The 21,927-nt window shown below is 34.7% G+C and overlaps 1 protein-coding gene across 2 annotated transcripts in view; it reads right to left on the bottom strand.

Moving 5' to 3' along the window:
• Positions 1-21,927, bottom strand: part of LOC306856239 (cdc42-interacting protein 4 homolog) — a 47,699-nt gene that overhangs the window by 18,887 nt on the left and 6,885 nt on the right. For both annotated transcript variants that reach the window (XM_079395388.1, XM_079395389.1), the window contains exons 2-4: positions 6,102-6,217; positions 2,479-2,535; positions 1,292-1,439 (exon numbers count right to left, since the gene is read on the bottom strand). In XM_079395388.1, coding sequence (XP_079251514.1) covers positions 1,292-1,439; positions 2,479-2,535; positions 6,102-6,217 — 321 coding nt within the window. The remainder of the gene's footprint in view (positions 1-1,291; positions 1,440-2,478; positions 2,536-6,101; positions 6,218-21,927) is intronic.

Genomic DNA, 21,927 nt, shown 5'->3' with positions numbered 1-21,927 from the left:
AATCGACTGCAAACTCGCATTTAGATCTTCCTCCATCCAATCAGCAACCAATGAAAAGAACCAAGTCCCCATCGATAATCGATTCTACAATTCTAATGCATGTCAGATTACAGCTGAAAAGGTCTCGCTCTACACTGTTTCATCGTGACTTTACAGAGTGGTTTTCCAGGGTCTTGCTATATGGTTGTGTGGGATTACAAAATTAAGAATCTGTTTAAGATATGTTGAACCTATGTTCTGACATAGCATCACATGAAAAAATAAGGTGAATTACATTGTATTTAGCATTTAAGATGAATATGTTGACATCAGACAAATGAATCTCTCAAGCAAAGTTTGTAGCTTTGTAGCCAAGTGCTTTGTCTCCATTCCTAAGCACTGCCCCCTAAAAGTATATAAACTACAATGTAACACTGCCTTAGTTAAGGCTTTTGATGACTGCAGCGCTTTCTGAATAAAGAAATCTGCTGAAGATACCCAAGAGTCTCCTGGTCTTCGCTTCTGAGTTTCCAACAGTTGCAAAGATGTTTTGAATGGACTTTCATTATTACTATGAAGCTCCTTAGGCGTTGTGAAAGGACATTACTATGCATTTGGTGCTAAGGTGCATCTGAATGTTTTATTATATTGCCATGCAGTTGCTAGGTCATATACATAGTTGCTAGGGTGTTTGTTTATTGGCCCACCTAAAAGTCGTTGCTATTCTTAGCTCTAGATACTCAGGTCCCTCCTTCTATGTATGTCTATAGGATTTTTTTTTTTTTTTTTCAACCAATTTTATTTTCTGCCAGGCAAAAATATGATCACTTACAAAAAAAATAGCACACCTCTCTTAAACGAAGCATATTTACCTCATAACTCTAATGTATCATTCATGTCTGCAGCAGAACCAGTATAATACTTAAGGTTAGTAATTTGTTCAAATCCCTAACTCTTAAGTATGAGCAAAGTTAATAGTGATGTTTGCCTTAGGAAGCACTGACAATACAACAGTACCCTATAAATTCCAAGTGACAAACAAGAGGAGACAGCTGAGGTTATATGCCGAGCATCGACTGTTCTTTATGAAGATCACCAAAGCATTCCTCTGACAGGGTGGCACAAATTAAAATGAGACTTCCACCCCAACAGACTGGAATGTTTCTTCTCAAACAAGCAGTATGACATGTTCTCCGCCGCAACTTTCATACCCACAATCCCCCTCTCTTCGTCCTTCCCGGCCTTCTGTCCCACAGCATGGTTTATTTTAAGCCTGGCCCAGTTTCTCTGTCTGCCTCTCTAATTCTCTCACCATCTTTCGCTCCTGTTTGAGCTCCTGCAGGTACTTTGTGAGCTCGATGCAGATATTGATCATCATGTTCTCAGCGATCAGCTCCCTCTGGCCCGCATAGTCGTTCATCTCATTCAGGATGTCTAGAAAGGCCTGGTGATTGGAAAACCTAAAGAAAAGTAACAGGAATGAGATACAATGTGCATGGATGGTAAACGTGACCTTTTCAGTCATTTGGGAGTACTGCAATTTTAAAAATCACACTCATTTGGACCACTTATCTTATGAATCATTAATTTCAGAGCAATTTGGGAACTGGTTTGACCAAAACACACACACAAACAAATGCATGCACGTTTTACTCAATGAATCAGATGTACACTGCCGTTCAAAACTTTGGGATCAGTAAGATTTTTTAATGGAGTCTCTTATGCTTATCAAGGCTGTATTTATTTAATTGAAAATACAGAAAAAAGACAGTAATATTGTGAAATCTTATTGCAATTTCTAATATTGGTTTGCTATTTTAATATCATTTAAAATATACATTTTATTTCTGTGACGCAGTGCTGAATTTTCATCAGTCATTACTCCAGTTTTCAGTGTTACATGATCTTTCAGAAATCATTCTAATATGCTCATATATTATCAGTGTTGAAACTGTTGTGCTGCTTAATATCTTTTCGGAACCTGTAATAGTTTTTTTTAAATACACATATATGAATATAAATAAACACTATGATTTTTATAACAGGAAAACAATAACCAATAATATCATAGTATCGTAACCAATAATATCATTAATCAGACCCTGATGAATAAAAACTATTTTCAGTTTGACTTTGAAATACGTGTAGCAAATGTAGTTTCTTCGCTGTGGCTGATTTAAATAGTACTGATTTCCATGAGTGACTTCATTAGTTTTGCTCTGTGGGAGCATACGTTAAGTCATTTACAGGTGTATGCGTTTGTTTGTTGAGTTCATGTGCTTTTGTTTGGAGACAGCAACAGCCCCATAGGTACTGCTGCTCAGGCACCGTAGCAACATCAACATAGCTCAGCGTACCACAGTGATCTGATTATAGTGACTGGGGATTTGTCAGCTTTCTTCTCTGATATCACATTGTTAAGGTTGGATAGTTCACTTGTCATCACAATTGTGATGAAAAATAAGTCATTCATACAGCTTTGGAAGCGTGAAAAATTACCTGCATTCCTGCTCTTCTTTGCTGCCTCGTTTAAGGCTGTATTTCTTGGTTAAATTCCTAGCAACCAAAAAAAAAAAAGAGATCAACTACATCATCATAATGACAATTGCAAGTACTTGGGTTTCAAATAGCAAAAGGTTGCATAACATGCCACGCTGGAGTCTGAAAACTGCAAAAGTCCTGCTGGAGCAGGTGGCTGTGAAGCATTTGCATGGGACATTGTATGCAGAGCATTTGGTTTTTCAAAAACACAGACATCAGGGTATTTTGGTTATCACAGGGAAATTTTATTGCATTTTTTCTTCCCGTAACACTAATCAGGCAAGGGACTCAAGGGAGTTTTCAGTGAGAAATTGAATATGAAAACATTGTGTGACGAGGCACGATCACAGTCAGAGAATGTTTATATTTATTTTGCAGTCATCCTTGAGCAAGATTTTGGACCAGTGAAGGTTCAGTGTGGGCAAGCACAACAATGTAGAAATACTGTAGGTATATAAGGGTCAATGACAAGACTTTTTTGTCTGGCCCTAATCAATGTATTTAAAAATACATAAAAAAATGGTATTCATACCTACAATGACTAACATGCAACTAGGGCTGGGCAATAAAATTATAACGATAATTAATCGCAATAAAATTTTCCTTCGATAAATGTCCGATATAAATGTTTGCATTTTATTAATATTAATAAAATGACTGTGCTATCAAAGCAACACAAACCTGTTTCATGATTTGAAACCACCACTCAGTGTAACATGCAGAAACTAAGAAATTAATTTCTATATTAAAGTTTATTTTGTTAAGGAAAAATGAAATTCAAGAATGAAGTTTGTCGTCATGTTCTGACCATAAAGATTCATTTAAAAGCACAATTAACAGTCTGGTTTCTACAACTTTCAATCTTCAAAGCAAAAATCTTCCTTTAAAATTTAAAGAAATAAAGATTTGAAAATTATCTAGATCAACGGATATGAAAAATATTTATATTATGATATTTGGCCATATCACCCAGCCCGACATTTTGGTGTCTTGATGTCATAATGAAGAAAAAATACTCATTAAAAAATATAGAAAAGCTTATAAAGCAGTTTGACATAATCTTTTGATTATTGTTTCCAAGAAAAAAACGGCTTATTAAATATTTGAGGAAAAAAAAACATGGATAAAAAAAATAAAACATGCAGTACAATCAACGAAGTGATGCAACCAACATACAGGGAAAAAAAAAAAAAAAAGGAAATTATAAAAATCACAAAAAGCACCCCTGCAGACTCCTATAACCCCCCAAAAAAAAAAAAAAAAAAAAAAAAAAAAAAAATTATTTACGTACACTCATTGCCACTCAAAATATTGGGATCAGTAAGATTTTTAATGTTTTTAAAAGACGTTTCTTCTGCTCATCAAGGCTGTATCTATTTGATCAAAAAAGAAAAAAAAACGTAGAATTTACTTAGAATAGAATTTATTTCTGTGATCAAATCTGAATCAACATCATTACTCCACTCTCCAGTCACATGACCAGAAATCATTCTAATATGCTGATTTATAATCAATGTTGGAAACTGTTGTGCTGTGATTATTTTTTAGAATTCTCTGATTAATAAAGTTAAAAATAACAGCATTTATTTAAAAAAATAAATTGTGTTACAATATACAATGCTATTCAAAAGTTCGGGTTCAGTACATTTTTTCTTTTTACAGAAATTAATACTTTTATTCAGGAGGGATGTGTTAAATGAATAAAAAGTCATAATAAAGACTTATATTGTTGAACAAATGCTGCTCTTTTTAACTTTGTATTCATTAAAGAATCAAAGAAAAAAGTATCACAGGTTCCCAAAAACAATATTAAGCAGCAGAACAGTTTCAACACTTATAATAAATCAGCATATTAGAATGATTTCTGAAGGATCATGTGACACTGAAGACTAGAGTAATGATGCTGATAATTCAGTGCTGCATCACAGAAATAAATTCTATTTTAGGAAGCCAATATTAGAAATTGCAATAAGATTGATTTTTTTTTTTGATCGAATAAATACAGCCTTGGTGAGCAGAAGAGACTCCCGGTTTCACAGACAGGGCTTAGACAAAGACAGGATTAGGCCATAGTTCAATTAGGACATGAAAGTCATTTTTATAATATACGTGCCTTCGAAAAAAACATTACTGGTGTCCTTCTTGAGACAAAAAGGCATTGATATATTTTAAGATCAGTCAGTACAAGTTTATTTCAGTTAAAACAGCTCAGACTTACATTTTAGTCTCGGACTAGGCTTAAGCCTTGTCTGTGAAACAGGGGGTAAAATCATACTGATCCCAAACGTTTGAGCGGCAGTGTATGTATGTGTGTGTGTGTGTGTGTGTGTATATCTTCGTGACAAAAACAGCAATCGTATGATATTGCTCTCGCTGCTGGTGTGATATCGCTTATCATATGCTATAAATATATATACATTTATTTTATTTTTCAAATATTTGAAAATATAGCGTTTATTCAAGATGTAAGGAAATTATTATAATTAATTACTAATCATTTTTATTATTTTTACTGAACTGTTATATACCACATGAAATATTTGGAGTCCTTAAAGTGATAGTTCTTCACCCAAAAAGGAAATCATTGACCCAGATGCCATCATTTACTCACTCCTATGTCATTACAAACCAGTATGACTGACTTTTGTGTTCCACAGAAAAAGATATTTTGAAGTGGTTAACCAAAAAGTTTTGGCTCCTTTTGACTTCCATTGTATTTTTTGTCTATACAATGGAAGTAAATGGGAACCAAAACTGTCTGGTTGCCAACATTCTTCAGAATATCTTCATATGTGCAATGGAATTTTTATTTTTTGGTTTATGTTCTCTTTAAATGTAAACTTTAATTGAAAAAGGTAAATACTGTTATTCCAAAACCAAGCCAACATAAATTCAAGTTGTAAATCTTTACTGTCATTGACCCATAAACCAAGCAATTGACAAAATGCAAAATGTCCTGCCATTTTTCACGGTCATTAAAGACAGAAGCTTGGACTTACATGGAATACCGTGACATGTTTCAATTTCGATTAACCAGTCACAATGGCGTAATCAAAAGAGCTTGACTACAAAACGAAAGTATTGAAACGTGTTAAAAAAGGAAGGCTCAAGGATCGTACTCAAAACCAGGCTGCATTTCTTTCCTTCGTCTGCACATGAGAAGTAGAGGCAGGCGCCAATGTTAAGCTGCTTTCCACACTTTAACTCTATCCATCCACATCCCCTCAGTCATATGCTCGTCTGCTCCCACTTCCTCTCTTTTCTCACAGCAGATGGGAGAAAAGAGAGAGGTAGTGGGTGGAAATCCGAATAGTCTGGCAGAGATCAAGCGAGTGTCAAGGCTTAGTCATGAATGAGAAGGGGTGCAGGCGCGGATATGCTTATCCTCTGGGCCGAGGCCAACGCTACAGCTCAGAGGTGCCAGCAAGTTCAGTTCTGCCCCAAATAAGTCATAAGACACGAATATTTCACAATCAGACACAGCTCTAGGAAAACACACAGCAGCATGCATACACATGTACACACTAACACACAGCTATATCCAGAACAAACTGGATATCCTAGATATTAAAATCTCTTACCTTAGCTGCTTGGCATAATTCTGTTCGATTTCGGTTCGCTCCTTTACAAACTTCACATATTTCTCCACCAGGTCCAGCCCAGATTGTGTGTGTTTATCAATGATGTCGCATTGGTCCTGCAATACAAAATCAAGACTAAGCCCTCGAATAAACACGTCAAAAATGTAACTTATTTTCATTTGTCAGACACTGATCCAGATCCATTTGAACGTGGTGATCTAACTTCACTCTTCATTCTTTTGCAGGTAGCTGTTGCTCGTCTCACAATGGTTAACATTTATTAAATGTGACCCTGGACCACAAAACCAGTCTTAAGGGACAATTTTTGGAGATTGAGATATATACGCCATCTGAAAGCTGAATAAATAAGCTTTCCATTGATGTATGGTTCGTTAGGATAGAACAATATTTGTCTGAGATACAACTATTTGAAAATCTGGAATCTGAGGGTGCAAACAAAAAAAAAATGTAAATATAGCTGCAAGCAGCGATGACGGGCCCAAGCCGTCAGCATACGCCACCCCGGTGGCATCGATAAAACGGTGCCCAGCGAGCACACGCATCACAGTAACCCTCTGGCAGTTTGGTTTTAAGGGATACGGCAATTAAAGGGTTAATCCAAACCATCAACTCTGTGAAACACACACACACAGAATAACATATAAAACTTTAAATTCTGTGAAAATATATTTTTCATTGGTAGTTCATGTTAATGCATTTACTAATGCTAACAAATGAGAAATTATTATAGTTACCAAAGGTTTTAATGATTTATAAGCATTTTTTAATGATTTCTTTTTCCATTAACTAACATGAATAATTTTTTCTAACACAAATGAATAAAGTAAAAAATATATTGTTAATATTTAATGTTATTTGTGAATTAACCAATGTTAAAAAACAACATTATTTAACTGTTGTTAATTTACATCATTAATAAATATATACCATTTAATGTTTATCAAAATCAATTCCAAAATGTGTTAATATATTATTACATTTTAAAGTTTTATCTTTTGAACATGACTATTTTTCTAATATTAAAAATATTTTGTTCATTGTTAGTTCATTGTAAGTTCATACTATCAATGAAGAATTAACATGCTGTAAAAAATATATTTTTCATTGTTAGTTCATGTTAATTAATGCATTCCCTACTGTTAACAAATGAGACTTAATTATAAAGTGTTATCAAAACCTTTAATGCTTTATAAGCATTTTTTAAGGATTTTATTGAGATGTTTAAACAGACCCTCTCTCTCTCTCCCTCTCTCTCTCCCCCTCCACACTCACTGAACTCACACAGTCAGTCACCCACCCAGTCACCCACCGCACACATTAGAAGCACAGAGACAGGAGAACTCTGATAGTTTTTAAATTTTCTCCTCCGCATAGTGTATTGTAAATTCATGAAATTAATCACATATCCTCAGACTGTATTGTTCTGTGTATGTAATTTTTTATGAAGTGTTTGGAAGCTGCTCTTAAAAGAAAAAAAAAAAAGAAAAGTTTTCTCTTTTTTACTGTAACTTTAATAAATTGCCATTAAATCATCGTTCAAGATATCCTAAATCCGTCCGCAATTTAGCATCTTCAGTATTTTGGCATCATAAGAAAAAATGTTTGGTGTGATTTACGTGTTTCTGTTTGGAGGAGCATGAATTTGTTTACAGCCTGTTTAAAAACAAAACCCACATTAAAATAAATATAGCCGACTTCCTGTTGGTCGTAGCTAATGACTGTAAATTAGAAAGTTGTCCGGATTAATAAGAACAATTTATGTACCGAGTTTGGTGTCTGTAGCTATCATTATATATATATAAACATTAATAATTATATACCATTTAATGTTGATCAATATTAATTCCAAAATGTGTTAATATATTATTACATTTTAAAGTTTATCTTTTGAACATGACTATTTTTCTAACATTAAAAAGATTAATAAATGCTTTAAAAAAATTGTTCTTTGTTAGTTCATACTATCATGGAAGAATTAACATGCTGTAAAAATATATTTTTCATTGTTAGTTCACGTTAATTAATGCATTTCCTAATGTTAAGAATTGAGACCTTATTTAATGATTTATAAGCATTTTTTAAAGATTTTAAAAAACAGACCCTCTCTCTCTTTCTCTCTCTCACCCAGCTCCTCAATCCACACAGTCACTCACACAGTCACTCACACCCCACCCCACCCCCACCCCTCACTCAGCTGCAGTGACAGGGAGCTCTCACTCAGATGCAGTCTGGCAGGGAGCTCTCACTCAAAAGCAGCTCTGATAGTTTTTAAATTTTCTCCTAAGCATAGTGTATTGTAAATTCATGAAATTAATCACATATTCTCAGACTGTATTGTTCTGTGTATGTAATTTTTTATGAAGTGTTTGGAAGCTTCTCTTAAAAGATAAAAAAAAAAAAAAATTATCTTTTTTACTGTAACTTTAATAAATTGCCATTAAATCATCGTTCAAGATATCCTAAATACGTCCGCAATTTAGCATCTTCAGTATTTTGGCATCATGATAAAAAATGTTTGGTGTGATTTCCGTGTTTCTGCTTGGAGGAGTATTAATTTGTTTACAGCCCGTTTTTAAAAAAAACCCACATTAAAATAAATATAGCCGACTTCCTGTTGGTCGTAGCTAATGACTGTAAATTAGAAAGTTGTCCGGATTAATTAGAACAATTTATGTACCGAGTTTGGTGTCTGTAGCTAAAACTAACCCCCTCATTTTTGACAAAAGGTGGCGCTATAGAGTGTCTCTTCCACGCCCGTTTATGAGCTTTTTCCAGTGTCTAACTATCATTAATACTCATATGTGTGTTGAGTTTCATGACATTCTAAACATGTTATCTGCCTCAAAATCACCAGAAACGAATTTTCAACTTTGACACGTTGCCATGGCAACATAATTTTAGATATCAATCTTCCCTTCACAGTTTTACATCGGCCGTGTTTTGACATTATTCTGGTGAAGTTTGAAGCAAATCGAGTAAAAATAAGATGCTGAATTCAAAGCATTTTGAAAACGACACACTTCCTGCAGCCAGTTGGTGGCGCTATAACTTTCAGTCATAATAGTCACATCTATCCGATCGGCATCATACAACGAACAAATCACTGAAGTTTGATCTACATCATACAATGTATGTGGACGTTATTAGGCATTTCCTGGGTCTCATTTTTCGCCATAACTTCATCGCCTCGCCACGGGCAAACCGTTCGACATATCAAAAATATCTTCGCAATTTAGCGTCCCCAATGTCTTGAGATCATGTTCACCGAGTTTGGTGGCAATCGTATGGAAATCCTCAGAGGAGTATATCAAATTCCAGAGCATGCGCTTTTTAAACAGCCCTGAATAGCCGACTTCCTGTTGGGCGGAGCCTAAGACATGCTGCACGGAAGTTGTTCAGCTCAATGAGTTCTATATGTGTACCGAGTTTCATATGAATACGTGCAAGTATGTGTGAGCTATACATCGTGTTTTCTGACAATTTTCCAGGGGGCGCCGTAGAGCCCCTGTGCCACGCCCGGGTCCCAGCCTCAGCGGCGTCCTAATGGCCGCAGGTTCCAATGTGCGTGCCAATTTTCAAGAGTTTTCGGGCACGTTAAGACCCCCAAAAGTGCCCGGATAGTCGAAATAAAAAATAAAAAAAATAATAATAATAAAAATAAATATAGCTGCGAGCAGCGATGACGGGCCCAAGCCGTCAGCATACGCCACCCCCGGTGGCATCGATAAAACGGTGCCCAGCGAGCACACACAATACAGTAACCCTCTGGCAGTTTGGTTTTAAGGGATACGGCAATTAAAGGGTTAATCCAAACCATCAACTCTGTGAAACACACACACACAGAACAACATATAAAACTTTAAATTCTGTCAAAATATATTTTTCATTGGTAGTTGATGTTAGTTAATGCATTTACTAATGCTAACAAATGAGAAATTATTATAGTTACCAAAGCTTTTAATGATTTATAAGCATTTGTTAATGATTTATTTTTCCATTAACTAACATGAATAATTTTTACTAACACAAATAAATAAAGTAAAAAATATATTGTTAATATTTCATGTTATTTGTGAATTAACCAATGTTAAAAAACAACATTATTTAACTGTTGTTAGTTAACATCAACAATAATTATATACCATTTAATGATGATCAATATTAATTCCAAAATGTGTTAATATATTATTAAAATTTAAAGTTTTATCTTTTGAGCATGACTATTTTTCTAATATTAAAAATATTATATTCATTGTTAGCTCATTGTAAGTTCATACTATCAATGAAGAATTAACATGCTATATTTTTCATTGTTAGTTCATGTTAATTAATGCATTCCCTACTGTTAACAAATGAGACTTAATTATAAAGTGTTATCAAAACCTTTAATGCTTTATAAGCATTTTTTAAGGATTTTATTGAGAAGTTTAAACAGACTCACTCTCTCTCTCTCTCTCTCTCTCTCTCTCTCTCTCTCTCTCTCTCTCCCTCCACACTCACTGAACTCACACAGTCAGTCACTCACCCAGTCACCTACCGCACACATTAGAAGCACAGTGACAGGAGAACTCTGATAAGTTTTAAAATGTTCCTTTCGCCATAGTGTATTGTAAATTCATGAATTAATCACATATCCTCAGACTGTCTTGTTCTGTGTATGTAATTTTTTATGAAGTGTTTGGAAGCTGCTCTTAAAAAAAAAAAAAAAAAGTGTTCTTTTTTACTGTAACTTTAATAAATTGCCATTAAATCACCGTTCAAGATATCCTAAATCGGTCCACAATGTAGCATCTTCAGTATCTTGGAATCATGTGAAAAAATGTTTGGTGTGAATTTTTGGTTTCTGCTTGGGAGGAGTATGAATTTGTTTACAGCCCGTTTAAAAAAAAAAAAAACACATAAAAAAAAAATAGCCGATTTCCTGTTGGTCGTAGCTAATGACTGTAAATTAGAAAGTTGTCCGGATTAATAAGAACAATTTATGTACCGAGTTTGGTGTCTGTAGCTATCATTATATATATAATCATTAATAATTATATACCATTTAATGTTGATCAATATTAATTCCAAAATGTGTTTATATATTATTAAATTTTAAAGTTTATCTTTTGAACATGACTATTTTTCTAACATTAAAAAGATTAATAAATGCTTTAAAAAAATTGTTCTTTGTTAGTTCATACTATCATGGAAGAATTAACATGCTGTAAAAATATATTTTTCATTGTTAGTTCACGTTAATTAATGCATTTCCTAATGTTAAGAATTGAGACCTTATTATAAAGTGTTATCAAAATCTTTAATGATTTATAAGCATTTTTTAAAGATTTTAAAAAACAGACCCTCTCTCTCTCTTTCTCTCTCTCACCCAGCTCCTCAATCCACACAGTCACTCACACAGTCACTGACAGCCCACCCCACCCCCACCCCTCACTCAGCTGCAGGCTGACAGGGATCTCTCACTCAGAAGCAGTATATCAACTCTCTGATAGTTTTAAAATTTTCTCCTAAGCATAGTGTATTGTAAATTCATGAAATTAATCACATATCCTCACACTGTATTGTTCTGTGTATGTAATTTTTTATGAAGTGTTTGAAAGCTGCTCTTAAAAGATAAAAAAAAAAAAAAAATCTCTTTTTTACTGTAACTTTAATAAATTGCCATTAAATCATCGTTCAAGATATCCTAAATCCGTCCGCAATTTAGCATCTTCAGTATTTTGGCATCATGATAAAAAATGTTTGGTGTGATTTCCTTGTTTTTGCTTGGAGGAGTATTAATTTGTTTACAGCCCGTTTTTTAAAAAAACCCACATTAAAATAAATAATGCCGACTTCCTGTTGGTCGTAGCTAATGACTGTAAATTAGAAAGTTGTCCGGATTAATAAGAACAATTTATGTACCGAGTTTGGTGTCTGTAGCTAAAACTAACCCCCCCATTTTTGACAAAAGGTGGCGCTATAGAGTGTCTCTTCCACGCCCGTTTATGAGCTTTTTCCAGTGTCTAACTATCATTAATACTCATATGTGTGTTGAGTTTCATGACATTCTAAACATGTTATCTGCCTCAAAATCACCAGAAACGAATTTTCAACTTTGACACGTTGCCATGGTAACATCATTTTAGATATCAATATTCCCTTCACAGTTTTACATCGGCCGTGTTTTGACATTATTCTGGTGAAGTTTGAAGCAAATCGAGTAAAAATAAGATGCTGAATTCAAAGCATTTTGAAAACGACACACTTCCTGCAGCCAGTTGGTGGCGCTATAACTTTCAGTCATAATAGTCACATCTATCCGATCGGCATCACACAACGAACAAATCAATGAAGTTTGATCTACATCATACAATGTATGTGGACGTTATTAGGCATTTCCTGTGTCTCATTTTTCGCCATAACTTCATCGCCTCGCCACGGGCAAACCGTTCGACATATCAAAAATATCTTCGCAATTTAGCGTCCCCAATGTCTTGAGATCATGTTCACCGAGTTTGGTGGCAATCGTATGGAAATCCTCAGAGGAGTATATCAAATTCCAGAGCATGCGCTTTTTAAACAGCCCTGAATAGCCGACTTCCTGTTGGGCGGAGCCTAAAACATGCTGTGCGGAAGTTGTTCAGCTCAATGAGTTCTATATGTGTACCGAGTTTCATATGAATACGTGCAAGTATGTGTGAGCTATACATCAAGCTTTCTGACAATTTTGCAGGGGGCGCCGTAGAGCCCCTGTGCCACGCCCGGGTCCCAGCCTCAGCGGCGTCCTAATGGCCGCAGGTTCCAATGTGTGTGCCAATTTTCAAGAGTTTTCGGGCACGTTAAGGCCCCCAAAAGTACCCGGATAGTCGAAATAAAAAATAATAAAAAAAATAATAATCCTTAGAAGAACAATAGGGCCCTGCGCCTTACTGGCTTGGGCCCTAAATATAGCTGCGAGCAGCGATGACGGGCCCAAGCCGCCAATGCATACGCCACCCCCGGTGGCATCGATAAAACGGTGCCCAGCGAGCACAAGCATCACAGTAACCCTCTGGCAGTTTGGTTTTAAGGGATACGGCAATTAAAGGGTTAATCCAAACCATCAACTCTGTGAAACACACACACAGAACAACATATAAAACTTTAAATTCTGTGAAAATATATTTTTCATTGGTAGTTGATGTTAGTTAATGCATTTACTAATGCTAACAAATGAGAAATTATTATAGTTACCAAAGGTTTTAATGATTTATAAGCATTTTTTAATGATTTATTTTTCCATTAACTACCATGAATAATTTTTTTCTAACACAAATTAATAAAGTAAAAAATATATTGTTAATATTTAATGTTATTTGTGAATTAACCAATGTTAAAAAACAACATTATTTAACTGTTGTTAATTTACATCATTAATAAATATATACCATTTAATGTTGATCAAAATCAATTCCAAAATGTGTTAATATATTATTACATTTTAAAGTTTTATCTTTTGAACATGACTATTTTTCTAATATTAAAAATATTTTGTTCATTGTTAGTTCATTGTAAGTTCATACTATCAATGAAGAATTAACATGCTGTAAAAAATATATTTTTCATTGTTAGTACATGTTAATTAATGCATTCCCTACTGTTAACAAATGAGACTTAATTATAAAGTGTTATCAAAACCTTTAATGCTTTATAAGCATTTTTTAAGGATTTTATTGAGAAGTTTAAACAGACCCTCTCTCTCTCTCTCTCTCTCCCCCTCCACACTCACTGAACTCACACAGTCAGTCACCCACCCAGTCACCTACCGCACACATTAGAAGTACAGTGACAGGAGAACTCTAAGTTTTAAATTTTTCTCCTCCGCATAGTGTATTGTAAATTCATGAAATTAAGCACATATCCTCACACTGTATTGTTCTGTGTATGTAATTTTTTATGAAGTGTTTGGAAGCTGCTCTTAAAAGATAAAAAAAAAAAGTTTTCTCTTTTTTCTGTAACTTTAATAAATTGCCATTAAAACACCGTTCAGGATATCCTAAATCCGTCTGCAATTTAGCATCTTCAGTATTTTGGCGTCATGACAAAAAATGTTTGGTGTGATTTCCGTGTTTCTGTTTGGAGGAGTATGAATTTGTTTACAGCCCGTTTAAAAAAACAAAAAACCCACATTAAAATAAATATAGCCGACTTCCTGTTGGTCGTAGCTAATGACTGTAAATTAGAAAGTTGTCCGGATTAATAAGAACAATTTATGTACCGAGTTTGGTGTCTGTAGCTATCATTATATATATATATATAATCATTAATAATTATATACCATTTAATGTTGTTCAATATTAATTCCAAAATGTGTTAATATATTATTAAATTTTAAAGTTTATCTTTTAAACATGACTATTTTTCTAACATTAAAAAGATTAAAAAATGCTTTTAAAAAAAATGTTCTTTGTTAGTTCATACTATCATGGAAGAATTAACATGCTGTAAAAATATATTTTTCATTGTTAGTTCACGTTAAATAATGCATTTCCTAATGTTAAGAAATGAGACCTTATTATAAAGTGTCATCAAAATCTTTAATGATTTATAAGCATTTTTTTTAAGATTTTAAAAAACAGACCCTCTCTCTCTCTTTCTCTCTCTCACCCACTGCCTCAATCCACACAGTCACTCACAGCCCACCCCACCCCACCCCCACCCCTCACTCAGATGCAGGCTGGCAGGGATCTCTCACTCAGAAGCAGTCTTAACAGCTCTCTGATAGTTTTTTAATTTTCTCCTAAGCATAGTGCATTGTAAATTCATGAAATTAATCACATATCCTCAGACTGTATTGTTCTGTGTATGTAATTTTTTATGAAGTGTTTGGAAGCTGCTCTTAAAAGAAAAAAAAATAATAATAATTCTCTTTTTTACTGTAACTTTAATAAATTGCCATTAAATCATCTTTCAAGATATCCTAAATCCGTCCGCAATTTAGCATCTTCAGTATTTTGGCATCATGAGAAAAAATGTTTGGTGTGATTTCCGTGTTTCTGCTTGGAGGAGTATTAATTTGTTTACAGCCTATTTTTAAAAAAAACCCACATTAAAATAAATATAGCCGACTTCCGGTTGGTCGTAGCTAATGACTGTAAATTAGAAAGTTGTCCGGATTAATAAGAACAAGTTATGTACCGAGTTTGGTGTCTGTAGCTAAAACTAACCCCCCCATTTTTGACAAAAGGTGGCGCTATAGAGTGCCTCTTCCACGCCCGTTTATGAGCTTTTTCCAGTGTCTAACTATCATTAATACTCATATGTGTGTTGAGTTTCATGACATTCTAAACATGTTATCTGCCTCAAAATCACCAGAAACGAATTTTCAACTTTGACACGTTGCCATGGCAACATACTTTTAGATATCAATATTCCCTTCACAGTTTTACATCGGCCGTGTTTTGACATTATTCTGGTGAAGTTTGAAGCAAATCGAGTAAAAATAAGATGCTGAATTCAAAGCATTTTGAAAATGACACACTTCCTGCAGCCAGTTGGTGGCGCTATAACTTTCAGTCATAATAGTCACATCTATCCGATCGGCATCATACAACGAACAAACCACTGGAGTTTGATCTACATCATACAATGTATGTGGACGTTATTAGGCATTTCCTGGGTCTCATTTTTCGCCATAACTTCATCGCCTCGCCACGGGCAAACCGTTCGACATATCAAAAATATCTTCGCAATGTAGCGTCCCCAATGTCTTGAGATCATGTTCACCGAGTTTGGTGGCAATCGTATGGAAATCCTCAGAGGAGTATATCAAATTCCAGAACATGCGCTTTTTAAACAGCCCTGAATAGCCGACTTCCTGTTGGGCGGAGCCTATGAAATGCTGCGCGGAAGTTGTTCGGCTCAATGAGTTCTATATGTGTACCGAGTTTCATATGAATACGTGCAAGTATGTGTGAGCTATACATCAAGCTTTCTGACAATTTTCCAGGGGGCGCCGTAGAGCCCCTGTGCCCCGCCCGGGTCCCAGCCTCAGCGGCGTCCTAATGGCCGCAGGTTCCAATGTGCGTGCCAATTTTCAAGAGTTTTCGGGCACGTTAAGGCCCCCAAAAGTACCCGGATAGTCGAAATAAAAAATAATAAAAAAAAAAAAAAAAAAAAAAATAATAATCCTTAGAAGAACAATAGGGCCCTGCGCCTTACTGGCTTGGGCCCTAATAATCCTTAGAAAAACAATAGGGCCCTGCGCCTTACTGGCTTGGGCCCTAAATATTGAGAAAATCGCCTTTAAAGTTGTCCAAATTAAGGCATATTACTAATCAAGAATTAAGTTTTGATATATTTACGCTAGGAAATTTACAAAATATCTTCATGGAACATGATCTTTACTTATTGTCCTAATGATTTTTAGCATAAAAGAAAAATGGGTCATTTTGACCCATACAATGTATTTTTGGCTATTGCTACTAATATACCCCAGCGACTTAAGACTGGTTTTGTGGTCCAGGGTCACAAATTATTATAGCGAGGCATAACGCTTTCACTGTATTGATTTTCACCATGCCATACCCTTCTCTAAAACTAAGTATTTTCCACTATAATGTATGTGAAAAATATAAGAATTGAACCGCTAAGCAAAAAAAAAAACTGTCTCTCATGACCTGTCAGCCAAAAAACTGGCGAATCACCTCAGCATCATAGGACACACAGTCTGATGAATAATTATGACACATGACGTGTCATCGATGTAAAGTGCTTAGCTATGCCGCATCCTGTAATGTTGAAACACTGTAGATCAGGGGTGTCAAACTCAGTTCCTGGAGGGCCACAGCCCTGCAGAGTTTAGATGCAACCCTAGGTCCTTCAGGCTTAATTGAAAACTGCATAGTATGTGGCCGTTTCTCAAACTGAAGGCTGCATCCTCCTGAGGTCGCATTTGTAGGCTGCATACGTCATAAAGAAGATCTTATTTTAGAATATTAACAGTTATAAATTTGACCATTATTCTTAGTTGTGTAAATTGTTGCAATATGCTTTTAATTCGCGAATGTAATGCTCAGTTAACTGAAATAAACCAGGCTTGATGACGTATGCAGCCTACAAAAGCAACCTCCGGAGGATGCAGCCTTCCGTTTGAGAAACGTTCTGTGTGTTGGAGCAGGGTTGGAACAAAACTCTCCAGGAACCAAGTTTGACACCTCTGCTGTAGATTTTAAACCTGGAAGATAAAAATTGTACAAAATAAAATCCAAAATTAACCTTTTTAAACGAATGCTAACAATGTTCTCTATGATGTGCTATAATGTTCTCTAAACCCTGGAGTTTTGGTAGTACCTAGTGTAGCAAAGTCCACTAAACGAGGTAGAGCTTTTTCGTATTTGGCTCCCAAACTCTGGAATAGCCTTTCTGATAACTTCAATCTAGATTAAAGACACATCTCTTTAGCCAAGCATTCACATAATGCATCTCATAACCATGTATTTCAGTTATATCTCATCAAATGCCCATTGTCATTCTTTGCTTGGGTTGAACACATCATTTTTTGCTTGGTTGGAAGAGCTAGGCTAATTTTTCTCCATTTCCTTCTCGGTTTCTGCTACAGGATTGGCATCCTGAAGTAACTAGGAATTACACAAACTTCAGTCTGGATCCAACCCTTACAAAGATCTGAGATGACCAAACACAGAGAGATTATGCCAAGCCCTCAGAGGACTTAAGATGATGCCAACCCCGAACCAGCTTACAAAACTACCAAATTTTGGTAGTCTGATCGCAACATATAAAAATTGCTGTTAATAGTGTTCACCGTCTGTTTGATTACATGTCATTAACTAACTGCATGATTTTTAAAGTAAAGTAAAAAAGTAAAGTCGTGACGTATTGTCAAGTATGGTGACCCATACTCGAAATTGGTGCTCTGCGTTTAACCCATCCAAGTGCACACACACAGCAGTGAGTAGTGAACACACACACACACACACACACACACCATGAACACACACCCGGAGCAGTGGGCAGCCAGTGCTGCGGCGCCCGGGGAGCAGTTGGGGGTTCGGTGCCTTGCTCAAGGGCACCTCAGTCGTGGTATTGAGGGTGGAGAGAGCGCTGGACATTCACTCTATTCACATTTACTGTACATTTCTGCCGTATATACATTAGTAATTAATCGCATTTAAAATAAAATTGTTACATAATGTGTGTGTACTAGGGTTGTGAAGGTGAGGAAATTTTCCCACCAGTTAATCGACGTGTGACAACACTGGTAATACCGGTATCACCGTGGTGGGGGATTGTTTGAGTTTTCCCTCTTTTTCTCGCTTTCCTTCGGTTTTAAATGGCTTGTAAGAGCTCTGTGCGCGTTTTACTTTCACTTTCAAATTAGCAGCAATTCGGTTATTTGTTTTTAGTTTGCTAGAGTTTTCCCTCTTTCCCTCCGCTTTTAAATTTGCGGCAATTCAGCATCAAGCAGTTGTTTGTTTTTAGTTCCTTTGAGTTTTCCCACTTTCCCTCACTTTCCTTTGCTTAAATAGATTGTAAAAGCACCGTGCGCATTTTACTTTCACTTTTAAATTGCGGCAATTCGGCATCAATTGCTTAAATTCAATTAAAGCAACAAGAAAATACAACATAGGACATATAACTTTTATTAACAAAAATAAAAATACACCACGTTATATGCTTAATATAAAATAACAAATAACTTACAAATTTTAAATAGGTATATGCGAAAAATATCACAGTTTAAATAAAATAAAAATCAGCAAATACTGTGGAACCAAATAAATGAGAAACGAATGTAAAAAAAAAAAAAAAAACCTTCCAATATCACCTTAGATAAATGGCAGGTCAGCAGGCTAAATATTTTTAAAACAGGGGTTTTTACATTTAGTTTTGAAACTTTTCTGCCGTCGTCTTGTGTCTCTCACCTCACTCTTCTTGTCAGTCAGCTCGGCTCACTCTCCTCACGTGATAAATTAAATCTGATCTGTGATGCGCGACTGTCGTTAGTTTGGTATTCTGCATTGAGCAGCCACGTTCAGTTTTAATTGTAGTGTCTGTTCTCTAACTGAACTAAATGATTTTTATTACTATTAAAAAATCAAAATGACGGTGAGGGACGGTGCCACGGTGGGCAAGTGATGTAACCGGTGTTGTGGCTTAACACCGGTATCACCGCCAACACCCGTCTATTGCAGCAAGCCTAGTGTGTACTCTGTTATATATATATATATATATATATATATATATATATATATATATATATATATATATATATATATATATATATATATATATATATTATATTATATTATATGAATATACATACTCATGCAAATGCATGTAAATATTTTCAAAATACATACGTGTGTGTATTTATATATACATAAATATACACAGTACGCACACATATTATGTAAGAAAAAACTTTTATTTTGGATGTAATCAATCGGGATTAATCGTTTGACAGCACTAATATAAATCAGCTTGACAGTCACCAATGATAAGATACTCCTGTATATAAATGTAGAAACTTTAATTTTCTGTGAAGCTTTGCAACGACTTGTATTGTAAAAAGCGCTACATTGTGGAATACACCTGTTAGGTGCTTTCCTCAGTTACTCCAGGTGTATTCCCAATGTAGAAAACATTAAACAATGTTTATTTGTATACAAATAAACGTGAACTGCATTGAATATGGATTGAATCTGCAAAACATTTCTGTTAATGTCACAGAAAATGTAGTTAATAACCCTTTAAAAAACATGGTCTAAATACATGCCTGCCAAAAAATGGAACAAAACACTCCTGAGATGTTGAAACACTGCACAACTGTTAATATGAACCAGAAAACACCAGAAAATAGGCAAACCACGGAGATTTGGTCAGTTAGAGGCCTAAAGATGAATCAGAATTTTGAGCTTTTTGTTTCCAGGTAGTTGATTTATAACATCTTCCTGATCTTTGTTTTAAAGAAACACTAAGATATTATCTCAGGTCCACGTTTTTCACCATTTTCAATACCTTCGCTAGTTACAAATGATTTTGCAGAAATTAATGTTTAAAAATACAAATTTATATTACATGTAGTCTCTCATTTACTATGAGCCAGCAAACGCTGTAATTCTAAAATAGAACTAGTAAAATGATGTTTAAAACAGCTTTAGATTAAATATACCACCACAAGACATTTCAACATCTGAAAAGGTTTTCATTAGTAACAATGAACATGCATTCATACAGTGCTTTTGAGGGTTGAGCTTTAGGAGATCTTGTCCAAATTCATGTAATCATGAAGATGTTGCATCAAGATTCATGCAGGGCAAGTAGTTTGACTAACCTCAAACAGTGGTCAGTACTCCGCATGACACATTTAGAGCAGAAAGCTTGCATCAGATTATATAAAGTGATGGCCTGGCCATACCAGCTTCCTCACTGGAATCAAACAAACTAATTTGAGAACAGAGAAAGTGAAAAAGAGGAAGAGCAGACAGCCCATGGAAGAGTATGCAGTTTCTACAGAAACAGCTGTCAAATTGTAACATTAAATGCACATAAATTATAAAACTTTTGCACATAAATTATAAAATACCTTAATATTAAATATAATATAAAATGTGGATATAAATTACTTATATATATATATATATATATATGCTAAATGACAAAAAAGTCAAAGTATATATATATATATATATATATATATATATATGTGTGTGTGTGTGTGTGTGTGTATATATGTGTGTGTATATATGTGTGTGTGTGTTTATGTATGTGTGTGTGTGTGTGTGTATATATATATATATATATATATGTGTGTGTATATATATATGTGTGTGTGTATGTATGTAGTTAGTTAAGTGGTTGGAATCAATTTATTTTAACTGCATTTAAATAAACAAATCTAGTTGACTAACTTTCAACTAAAGGTGTTTATTTAAAATGTAGCTAAAATAAATTGCTTGCAACCACTAACCTTAAAAAAAATTAGTAGCATTTTTTTCAGTGATGGTCAAAAGTTTGAAATTATTAAATGCTCAACAAGGCTGCATTTATTTACATAAAAAAAAGTCTAAATTTTGTAAAATATTATTACTAAATATTATGTTTTCAGCTTTAATATATTTTGAAATGTTATTTATTCCTGTGACTCCAAATAAAACTATTTGTTTATTATTCGTTTTTATCTTACCCCAAACTTTTAAATGGTAGTGCGTGACAAAATTGTTTCCACAATTTATAAATAGAATATTAAGCAGCAAAACTATTTTCAACATTGATAGTAATCAGAAATGTTTCTTGAGCAGCAAACCAGCATATTAGAATGATTTCTAAAAGATCATGTGACGCTGAAGACTGGAGTAATGATGCTGAAAATTCAGCTTTGCATCACAAATTTTTTTTTTAATTTTAATATAAATTAAAAAATAGAAACCGTCACCAAAACAGACACCAAAATAGAAAACAGATCTTTTAATAATTCATAATACTACTTTTTCACTGCTTTTTTCAAATAAATGCAGGTGAGCATAACAGATTGCTGTATAAACACTTTGAGAGCAGCTTCTGGGACGGTTCACAAATGTGCTGGTGTAAACCCGAGACAAGCATTTACTCGAGTGGCCACGATCAGCTCCGGTTCCCGTGTCTGAGCCGTGACGCGCCGCAGACTTGTGCAGAGTGAACGCGATCATTCCTTCCTCTGTACTACTACTTTTAACGCAAATAAACATGACTGAACGTGCCTCATGTAATTGCTCAATCAGTGTTTCAAACGCGGAAAGACATCAGCAAAACAGCGTGGAAATAAAATGTCACGTAGCATTTC

Source organism: Barbus barbus (assembly GCF_936440315.1).
Source record: "Barbus barbus genome assembly, chromosome: 3".
Classification (NCBI taxonomy): domain Eukaryota; kingdom Metazoa; phylum Chordata; class Actinopteri; order Cypriniformes; family Cyprinidae; genus Barbus; species Barbus barbus.
The sequence above is the reverse complement of the archived record's forward strand: the minus strand, read 5'-3'. Positions and strand labels throughout refer to the sequence as shown.